General features: G+C 34.5%; 1 protein-coding gene across 1 annotated transcript in view; it reads left to right on the forward strand.

The window, feature by feature from the left end:
* ext1b (exostosin glycosyltransferase 1b) overlaps positions 1–12,015 on the forward strand; it is a 103,551-nt gene that overhangs the window by 86,221 nt on the left and 5,315 nt on the right. The window contains exons 6-9 of the mRNA XM_067411588.1: positions 542–660; positions 5,607–5,702; positions 9,244–9,333; positions 10,299–10,459. Of these exons, the coding sequence (XP_067267689.1) occupies positions 542–660; positions 5,607–5,702; positions 9,244–9,333; positions 10,299–10,459 (466 nt within the window). The remainder of the gene's footprint in view (positions 1–541; positions 661–5,606; positions 5,703–9,243; positions 9,334–10,298; positions 10,460–12,015) is intronic.

Consider the following 12,015-nt stretch of genomic DNA (forward strand, 5'->3'; position numbering starts at 1 on the left):
TTGATTGTAATTAAACATGTCGTTTGTTTAATAACTGTAAAACTTGGATTAATTATCTCCCATTAAATCACACTTCAGTCATACTCCGTGAAGAGGCCTATTCAAAGTCTACTAGAAGGTTTTCCTGCTTGAATGTTGATTATGTTCCTCATATTCTCCATTGTTGCAGCTCCTCTTTTCCCAGTCTGTCAGTAACGCTCTGTTTAGTTCCTGTCTCTATGAAGCCCCTCCTTCTGAAAAGCACAGTGTGCTCTGATTGGTCGGCTGGAGCAGTGTGTTGTGATTGGTGTTTGGGAAATGCCCGGCCCCTTACCATAACCGGCAGTTTCAACACACTAACTCAACCAAGCCCCGCCCCTTTATTCAAAATTTGTATACATTTTACCATATTTAAATCATTGCATAGAATTCTATTTTTATTTTTTCGCCCCCAAAATCAGCAAAAAATGAAAACGTCCAGTGAATAGAGCTCTTTTATATAATTTTTGCATGATTATGATTCTAATCTAATCCTTTCAAACTAATTCTCTTGTTTTTTTAGGGATCAAGCCGAGTCCTAAGTTCACTGCTGTTATCCATGCTGTCACGCCGCTGGTTTCTCAATCTCAACCCATTCTCAAGCTCCTCGTCTCAGTGGCCAGATCTCAGTACTGCGCTCAGGTAAGAGCACCTGATTAATTCAGGAAATTAATGATAAATTACTGCATATATTATTGCATAAATCATTGCATATATTATTGCATTTGCTGAGAAAAGATCTAGATGAAGATGATTTAGCTGCTTTTTAGCTGGCTTTCGTGCTTTTTTTAATCAATGTTTTTGTTCGTAATTAATAATTCAATATTATTTTTTTTTAATTAATCAGACTTAATGAGTGGTTTTCGACCTGGAGGCCTCAGTAAAATTCCACAGGGCCCCAGGATGACTTAAAAATATTAATAAATGATTGCTAATATATTAAATATGTGAAGATATTTGCTTCTGCTTTAAAGAAAAAGCTGCTCAATTTCAAACTTTTTTATTTACAGGAACTAGGAGTGACTATATAAATTAATTTAATTAAATATAAAAATATTTATATAAATATTCTTAAGTATATTTGTAATGCAACATGTTCTTAAAATAATTAAATAAATTAATTATAAATAATTAAATATTCAATAAAGTTTTTCAGGATTTACATTTAATTAAAAAAAAATTTGTCATTTGTGATTACAGGTTTTTTAACATTATTAAAAAAAATGTCTCACAAAAAAAAAAAAAAAAAAATCAATAACTGGAAAAAAAAATACAAATGTCCATGATTTTTCCAGTTCTAGAAGTGAGAGTTTTAAAAAATCCTCATATATCCTAGATTTCCAAGTCTGCAGGATCTGTGGTTCTTCAGTAAAACTGACAGGTTTTGACGGAATTAATAAAAATATGAAAATATGACCGCTTGCATCTTGAGTTTTAGCTGTTTTCGCTTATTTTAAAGTAGATTTTGTCTTATTTTAAATAATTTTAAGGCCTCTTGGAACTGTGTAGTGGCCCCGAAACTCAGAAAACGCTGACATTTGATCTGACGAGGACGCCGAGCGATGTTGTGTTCCTCTTGAAGACGAGTGGATATCTCTCAAAGTTAAAAGCGTTTTGAAGCGTCACACTTTGCATCTGGACGGCTCGTCTCTGCCGCCCCCTCAGTTTTTACACCCCTCTTAAACCTCAGGGACTAAACCAGAGCCCAGCAGCCCGAGAGTTTCCATGGCATCCACTGCCTTCTGAAGTGTTTACCACCCTGGGAACTGATACGTATTGATTCCTCTCTGATGTGCAGGAGAGAGAGAGAGAGAGAGGCAAGTGGGGGAGGAAGACGAGGGGAATTAAATGCAACGCTGACTACATGAAGCATGTTGCGCTCACACAGTTTTCTCAGACGGTCTCCTCTCTTCTCCGAGGGAGGGCTTGAAAAGGCCGCCGAACGCTTGGCTTTTGTTTCTCTGGCGGAGCTTGAATTGAGCACGCTCGACTCCGGCTGAAGTGGAGGGATGGGAATAGCAATGCTAGACTCCTTTAGCTACAGTTCTTCAGCTGGAGTCTTTGCACATAGGAGAGGAAGTAGAGGAAGGAGGGATATAAATAAACAAGAGGAGAACGACGGGCGTCTTTTGAGCTCGTTCTGGCAGGCTAGGTAACTGAGACTGGGACCCACCGCTGTGAGAGTTGATAGAGATGCCGTCTGCGTTTAAAAGACATAAAAATAATGAGTTAAAAATGCCAATTTTAATTAGGCAAGTGAAAACTACTTAAAGGGACCCTACAGGTCCTTAAAAACAAGTCATAAAAAGAAAAACATGATATATTCAAAAAGATTCTCAACAAATCTTCTTGAAGCTGCTCTGATGAACTCTGTTTGTTATTAGGACGACAAAAAGTTTTAAAAGTAAAATTTTTAGACTAGTATAATGAATAATGCAGTTATTAATGCAGTTATAGAGGGAGAGAGAGAGATCTGTGCGTCTCAACAGTGTTCGGCAGCAATTTTCTACTAATAGTGAAACTGTAAGTTTATCAGCTTCAAGAACAGCGCCGTTATTGCCTCACTAGAGAGAAATGTCATGTGACCTTTAAGTTGCTAAACTATTTTACTGATAAAATCGCACCGATAACATGGTTGAGTGTGTGTCCGTACTGTATGTGAGTATTTGCTTTCCGTGCATAATAAAACGTGATAAAACATGGTCGTTTTTATCCTATTGTTTACTATATTTATTTTCTTGGTCAGTGTCTTTTGCTGTTGTAGGCTGTAAAAACTGAAATCATTTGGCGAAGTGATATGAACATCAAAATCTGCCTGGAACTACTATATAGTATAATATATATTTTATATATAAAATTTGCAAATAGTTTAAACTGATTACTTCACTACTACAGTTAGACCTAGAGCTTTTTATCATCCTTATTTTCTTTATTCCCATAAATCCCATTTAATCCTTTAATTATGTTGGTCATGTTTATAGGATTTTTTTGGGCAATATATATAAAGACTAAATCATCTCTAAGCTGTCATTTCTATGGATCTTACTAAATAAATCTGTTGGACATCTAGTTGACCGCACATTTTACGGTTGATTGATACTTAAAATCCACCCGAGGCTTCACTCAGAATCTGTCAACAATATTAAACATGATCCAGTGCTGGTCGTATCTCGTCCATGAACACAGTCTGCCTTATCAAAAAATCCAAACCTCGGGCTTTGTTTTGTTTCGAAGAGTTTAAGTAGTTTAATTATGTCTCTGATCTTATTATAGATTACGGAGTTTGAAGAGTTCTCCTGATCCTCCTGCATGTAATATCATTAGACAGTCGAGCTTTGGTTTATTATGTCTGCTCTGAGAGCTGAGTGAATCTGCGATTGGGAGTTAATGAAATGAAAGATGTGCTTAAGTAAAAGGCTCGACGGATGTTTATATCACCAGCGCATTAAAACAGGATTTTAAAATGGGTGCATTAATACAGTACTTTTTCACTTTGCGTGTGTAAAAACAGCAGTCGAGCCTGAATCATTCCCATTAACAAGTGCCACAAAAAATAAAATACGATTCTAATATAATATAATATAAAGTTTATAATATAACATACAATTTTATATATAAAGTAATACAACATTAATTTTATTTAAATTAAAAAATAATTCTTAATTTCAATACTAATTATAATAATTTTAATAATTGATTTAAATTGACCCTTTTTTATTATTGGGGAAGTTGCAGTTGTTAACAAAGTGCCACAGAAAAATATAATATAATTTAATAGACAAATTGAATTTTAATTGAAAATATATTATAAATGTTATATTAATTTCAGTACATTTTAGTAACTTCTTTCAGTGTTTTTTTTTTTTTTTTTTGAGGAAAATTGCACTCCTTGATAAATGCGACAGAAAAATAAAATAACATTAAAATATATAATATAATATAATATAATATAATATAATATAATATAATATAATATAATATAATATAATATAATATAATATAATATAATATAATAGAGATTAATAAAACACACATTTAATTTTAATTGAAAATATAATAAATGTTATATTAATTTCAATATATTTTAATAATTTGACATTTTTTTTATTTATTTTTTTTATTGGGGAAGGTTGCACTCGTTAACAAAAAAGTGCCGCACAATTTATTTAATTTATAATATTATATTATACAATTGTATATACAAAGTAATAAAATAAATATTACATTTTAATTTAAATATAATAAATGTCATTAATTTGCACTTGTTAAAGTCACAGAAATTTAAAATAAGATTTATATAATATAAGAGTAATAAAATACACATTTAAATATTAATACAAATACAAATCTAGTATTAATTTAAATACATTTAATAATTTATTAAAATGTGTGTGTAATATATATATATATATATATATATATATATATATATATATATATATATATATATATATATATATATATATATATATATATATATATATATATATAAAATTTTAATAAATTATTACATGTATTTAAATTAATATAATATTTACAAGATTTGTATTTTTATTTATTATTATTATTGTTGGGGAAAGTTTATAAACCTAATGTTTTGATGTCAAGCCCAGAGAATGTCATTGATTTATATGCATTTATTTTTCTTGTGGGTTTTTCAGAACAAGCTGTTTTTTCAGTTTTGTTGTGCATATAAACACTCTTGATTTGAAATGTAATTTGATTTAATTTCCATATTTACACCAATAAATTGGAATTTATTTCAATTTAAATGTTTATTTATTTATTTATTTATTTGGTAGCAAAACCTTATAAACCTGATCAGCAAGCCTGTACCTTTACCCAGTTTCTCTTTCACACCTCTCATTGCTTTTCCATCAGCTTATTCAGTTTGCGCATGTATTCATGTTTTGATGTCAAACCTGATCGTTTCAGCATTTTAAATTCTCATTTATATGCATTAATTTTTCTGGTTGGGTTTGTAGCACGAGATGATTTTTGATAGTCTATCAGCGTTCTGTTGTGCATGTAAACACACGCTAACTCTTGATTTGAAAAGTCCCTGAAAGTGTTGGGTTGAGTCCAACCACTCGAGCGCTCTTAATGAGTTATTTAACCCGGCTCTGTGAACCAACTGACTTCTAAATCACTGAGAGGAAGGACCCCTCTAAAAACCCTCCACATGAAACATTTATGAGTGTTAACGTAAAACCAGAGCAGTCACTTCAGCTGGAGGTGTAATCACTCAAACACACTTGAAAGTGACAAAACAAAATGAATATAAAATCCTCACGGCTCTTACAAGCTTTAAATTGAACCCGACACGGCATTCCTGTAACGCTGTCATCCCCGGATAATGCAAACACCAGATACACCATCATAAACTCACTGTCACATGCTCTTTTGATGACATATGATTATGTATGACATGTAATATTATGATTTGTATTTAATTTCTGGGGAAGAAACGTATAAGCTGGGAACTGGATCAGATTGAGTTAAGGTGATGTTCGACCTCAGTAATAGAAATGCATGACTTTTGAAAATCTTTGTGTTGCTGATGTCTCTTTCTTTCTGTTTGATCTCAGATTATTGTATTGTGGAACTGTGACAAGCCTTTACCTGCCAAGCATCGATGGCCGGCCACCTCAGTGCCCATCATTGTCATCGAAGGAGAGAACAAGGTGATTTTTCGGTTTTCTGTCATGGTTTTTCATCTTATGCTACTTAAATATGCCTATTTCCTTTTTTTTTCATAATATAATAGTTCAGTGTGTGTGTGTGGAACAGAGAGGGACTGTGAGTGTTGTTTCCCAGTGTTTGGAGTGGAGAGGGATTAGTTTTCCTCTGGTGAGGGAAGAGAGCAGTGAAGTAGTGCCAGTCAGCCTGTGGTTTGTACGGCTTGTGGCCGTCTTGTTTACAGAGGGTGTGTGTGTGTGTGTGTGTGTGTGTGTGTGTGTGTGTGTGTGTGTGTGTGTGTGTGTGTGTTCCCACCCAGACTAGCCGACGAGGAGACAGCTCTTTTAAGCCATGATTGACAGCCTGGTCCCACGCCACATAAGTGTAGCTTTAGGCATTTTCCTTATTAAACACTCCCGTTCGTACAGCATATGAGGTCCTGCGGAGAATACTGTGCCATTCAGACTCTCACGTCCTGCGGTACAACTGAGCTGCTCTGGCTTTCATTAAAGGCCGCATGAATCCACATCAACTACATGTTGAGAATTAGTTTAGTTTCTGTGTGAAGTGCAACAGTCAGAGGGAAATTATATAGGACTTGATTTTTAGACATTTATTGGATTGTGAAAAGTTATTCTGTGTGATTTGGTGAATATATTAAATTTCCTGTCTTTTATTATATATATTAGGGCTTGATTTAACATGTTAATTAGATTAATTACGGTAAAAAATAACATGTTTAAACGCTTCGTCCCCAGACCTACATAGATCATCTGACATTAAGATGTCCTTAAAAGTCAAGATATGTGGCAAAAAATGCCCCTGTTTGAGTTTTTTGTCTCATATTTACATCATAAGTTAATCAGTATCACATGAGTAACAAGCGCAATATCGCACGAGTTCTGTTTGTCCAGAATGGCACGAGTGCAAATGTGATACTGATATTATACAACAGATCAATAAATAAGAAGTTAATATTGTTATTTTAGACACAATTTTAGACAAAATATAATTTTGCCAATGAAAATATAAAGACGAAGCAGAACTGTTTGTCTCCGAGCCACACACACACACACACGCACACACACACACACGCACCGGTGTTTCATTTCTGAATCTGTGTTTTGAATCAGTCGTGTGAACCAACAAATCGAATGAATGAATGTCTTAATCATTGACATTTACTGCCACCTACTGGCAGTTTTAGTTTCTTACTTAAGAGTATAATTTCATTAAAAAAATAATTTCATATTTCCATAGTTATAAAAAAAAATGGCTTCTTGCTGAAGGCACTTTTTGTAATGTTTATTTGATGCTTTACACAATAATGATTTTAAATTATCTTTTGGGAGTAATTTTTCTGCCAAATTTGATGTGTGATTATTTAGCGATTAATTAAATTAAAATTTTAATTGCTTGACAGCCCTAATATATATATATATAATATATATAAAAATATATATATAAAAAATAAAGGATCTTGTGACACTGAAGACTGGATTAACGATGCTGAAAATTCAGCTTTGCCAACGCAAGAATAAATTACATTTTAAAATTTTCAAAACAGTCATTTTAAATCGTAATAATATTTCACAATATTACTGTTTTTACTGTATTTTTAAGTAAGTAAAGGCACCCTTGGTGAGCAGACAAAACTTCTTTTAAAAACATTAAAAATCTTACTGATCCCAAACTTTTGAGCGGTAGTATGTATATGTGTGTGTGTGTGTATATATAATATATATATATATATATATATATATATAAATATATATATATATATATATATAATAAGCAAAATAAAAATTGGCAAAACCAAAAATTGTAGTAATTAAATTTAGATAATTGAATCCTGATGTTCTCAGGTATTATACCTGTTATACACAAAATAAATGCTGACAATCAAAAGGCATCATCATTTTGGTCAATGATTTTTAGGCCTTCAAAACTATTTTGGCCGAAATTGAAAATTTATATATATATATATATATTTTTTTTTTTTTTTTTTTTTTTGCTGTTTAAGCTGAATATTTTCTGTTGTTGAAATTCTGGTGCATTCTAAATTTTTGCACCAAACTATTTATTTGTGGCACCAAATGAAAATGAAATTCAGTCATTAATTACTCTCCCTCATGTCGTTCCACACCAGTAAGACCTTCGTTCATCTTCAGAACACAAATTAAGATATTTTTTGATGAAATCTGAGAGGTATATAGACAGCAATATAATCAACACTTTCAAGTTCCAGAAAGGAACTTAAAGACATCGTTAAAACGGTCATGTGACTGCAGTGGATCAAACTTAATGTTATGAAGAGACGAGAATACTTTTTGTGTGCAAAAACAAAACAAAAATAACTTTATTCAACAATCTCTTCTCTTCTGTGTCATTCTCATATGTTGTTTACGTCCAGCACTTCTACGTCAGAAAGCCGACTCATTATTGGCCGGCTCCTGCATCACGTGATCAGCTTTGGCCAATACTGAGCCGGCATTCGGACGTAAACATGGAAGCTTCACTGTGCGTCACCTGCGTAAGGATAATAACAGAGATTGTTGAATAAAGATGTTATTTGTGTTCTGAAGATGACCGAAGGTCACACGGGTGTGGAACGACATGAGGGAGAGTAATTACTGACAGAAATATTAATTTTTCAGTGAACTATCCCTTTAAAGTCAGCATGAAAGGGAAGTTGTGCTAGTCTTTTCTATCGTGACGTATATTGAGTGAAACGCTTCGCAGATAAGAACAAATGTAGGGCGGGGCTTGATTTTGTCTGTGGGGAATTGATTGGATGGGTGTGGTTGGTGGATCTCATGTGAGTGACAGGTTGCCCCGCCCTCATCATCAGAGAAGAGATGCTGCTGCAAGAGGGAGAGGAAGATATTCTGAATCAAGATTACGAGGAACATGAATTTTACGGATAAATCATTTATAATAAACTGTCCATTTTGATTTGATAGTGACTGTAAGCTCTGTTCAGTATGACTCTCAGCGCTCAGACTTTATTCTGTGTTTCGTCACCGTGGCGTCTGGATTTGAGGGAGAGAGATGTGAGATTTCTCGTGTTAGATTTAATCCTGACTTCACTCACCTGTGCGTTCCTCATCTTTCACCTTCATATTGTGACTGTGGCTTTCTAGAAGTGCAGATTGCGTCGGGAGCGATCCCTGCGGCAGTGTGTCGTCTGGGGATTTACAACGGGAAGTGTGTGTGTGTTATTTCCAGTTAGACACAGTCCTCTTTCGGTGCTTTTATGACCCCCTGTCACTGTTCTGTGCCGTCGAGGCTTGATTTGTCTGTATGTTTTGACTGAAGATGAATGAAAGTGTTTGCATGTGTGTTTGTGTATGAAGCTCTGTGTGTGTGTGTGGCCTGTTGTTGTGCGATTATTGTCTCATTTTGTAAATTTCAGCATTTTATTAGTGACAAACCGCACATGCACAATAACCAAATATTTGGACTTTATTCTTTATTCCCTGTTTTCACCAAGAATGATAAAGATGTAGTTGGATGTGACTGTACGTCTGTCTCTTCTCTCCACAGGTCATGAGCAGCCGGTTTCAGCCGTATGACAGTATCGTCAGTGATGCAGTGTTGAGTCTGGATGAGGACACGGTGTTGTCGACCACTGAGGTACGGACTCTCTGTGTGTGTGTGTGTGTGTGTGAGTGTGTTTGTATGTGTTAGGTATATGTTTACTATTATTAATCTCATGCATCAGTTCATGTAGCCAATCATATCAGAGGTCATTTACATATAAAAGTTTTATCCGTACAGTAGCCAGAACAGCATGTTTAATGAAATGATCAGAGAGATGGAAAATGATCCGGCTGTTTTTGATCCAAAAGATTCCCAAACTATCATCAGAAGAGTGCTTTTCTGGCCCCAGATTAAACTGAAGCTCACAACAGGGTAGATGTCGGATCCATAACTCCGCAGCGCCTTAAAGTGAAAGACGCCTTATTGTTCGAGCAGGGTTGTGATCGCTCTCCTCTTCAGCCGTTCTCGGATTAAACCCCCAACCTTTCAGCTGGCAGTGCAGATATTGCAACCGCTGTGCTTCCGCCACCCATAATCAGCCCAGCATGGCCTCCCCAGCCCTCCTTCGGCTTCTTTCTGTCCTCTGCGTTAGCGGTGAGAAATGGCCGTCTCTTATCAGAGGCAGCAGAGTCAGCGTTCACACAACCCTCTTCCCTCCTGCGCCTTCCTCTTTTCTTCCTGAAATGGATATCTTTAATCATGTGTTATATTGACCACGCCGCAGGAAAACTCCAATTACGCTTTCGTTCTTGAACTCCCCCTCCCAAATAACCCTGTTTGTGTATCTGGAGCCGTACATGTGAGGCGGATGTTCTGCCGCTGGGGTTCGGTGTGTATAGTTAGTCTGTGCGGTTCAGTTCAGATCCAGCCGCTGACACTATTGATGTGTTTCAGTAATTATTTGTTTAAATGCTTTGATCTTAGAAAAAGGAGGGCATCTTCTCTGCCAGGAGCTTTGAAAGCGTGTCTGGCTTTTGTCATGAGAAATCTCTTTATTCGTTCTTTTAACTCTTTGTAGCGCGAGCGCTTTCTAACTCGAGCTCATCGTTGTCTTGCAGGTGGACTTTGCCTTCACGGTGTGGCAGAGTTTCCCGGAGAGAATTGTGGGATATCCTGCCCGCAGTCACTTCTGGGACAATAATAAGGAGCGCTGGGGTTACACCTCTAAATGGACCAATGACTATTCCATGGTTCTCACCGGAGCTGCCATTTACCACAGGTACACTCCGATCAAAATAAACTTCAGAAACTTCAGCTTACAAGACTAAAAAATGTTTTATTAGCACAGCTGTATTTCTGCTGCCTAAAGATGAGCCATGTTAGATTTTTTTATTTAGACTTTGAGTTGCATTAAATTAATCAAAAGTTACAGAAATGCTGTTCTTTTCAACTTTCTGTTCATGAAAGAAATGTATCAGCATTTCCACAAATATATGAACTGTTTTTAAATGTTTCTTGAGCAGCAAATCAGCATATCAGAATGATTTCTGAAGGATCATGTGACACTGAAGACTGGAGTAATGATGCTGAAAATTCAGGAATAAATTACACTTTACTATATATTCACATAGAAAACAGCTGATTTAATTTGTAAAAATATTTCACTATTTTTACTGTAATTTTGATCAAATAAACACAGGCTTGGTGAGCAGAAGAGACTCTTTTAAAACATTAATCTTACTGACCCTAACCTTTTGAATGCTAGTGTAGTTTTGTTTTAAAGTTTCTACATTACTATACGTGGGTCATTGATGAAGGTTTTTAAAAGTCTAAAAAAACATAATGGAGATATAATTAATTTTGAAGTTTTATTAAGTGTTAACAATGAGATTATGTGGTTTTTATAATCAATTAACACTGATTTTGTCATTTTTTACAAAAAAGTCATTCAGTTTAACCAAAATTTCGGTTTTACCGAATGACGATGTTTTCAGACAATGCTAACAGGCTGATATCTAGCAAAAGGACAATCAAACATTTTATATTTAGTACAAGTTTTTAAAATATGACAACATTTTCCATGTTTTATAGCGGTTGTACCGAATGACCTGATGTTTCGGCACATTAAAACATGAATTTTTCAAATAGTTAAGACAGAATTAGTTACTTTACTTCATGACAATGTGGTCCTTTGCAGGTGTCTGAATGATGTCACATGATATTGACCACATGACTTGATCCAAAATGGCCCCTTTACAGTATATTGGTTACTCCGAATGACATCAATGAAATTCATTTTTCTGGACATTTTTTCTCATAACAAAGCAACGACTTCTACACATAATTTTAATATCATTTTGCACCATGTTGATATATGATGTTATAAAATCATGCCAGAATAAAAAATGGATACATTTATTACATTTTAAGATATTTTAATCACAAATAAAATGGCTGTTTTGGCCTTTGGACGGTTTAACCGAATGACCTTTTGACACTTCAAAATCATTAAAATACCTTTATATGTTGCAAAATATAATTAAAACCGTTTGGATTCAGTAAAAAGGATCTAATTGTACTACCTCACATACTTTGAATGTCATATCTTTATTTTTTATTATTATTATTAAGGCCTTTGGACAAAAACATGACCGAAGTACTGTTTAACACGGCATCTGACTGTGTTACGGCTTTATACAGGCACCAGTTTCTCAATTTGAATTACAAGGTTTCAATTCAGTTCTGATTTGGTTGAGTTGAGTAACTAGTTCATTATTTTATTGGAGTGGCAAACAAGAGGTAGAAATTTGACAAAATAATATACCTTTTGGCTGT

Source organism: Chanodichthys erythropterus, chromosome 15 (genome assembly GCF_024489055.1).
Source record: "Chanodichthys erythropterus isolate Z2021 chromosome 15, ASM2448905v1, whole genome shotgun sequence".
Taxonomy (NCBI): Eukaryota; Metazoa; Chordata; class Actinopteri; order Cypriniformes; family Xenocyprididae; genus Chanodichthys; species Chanodichthys erythropterus.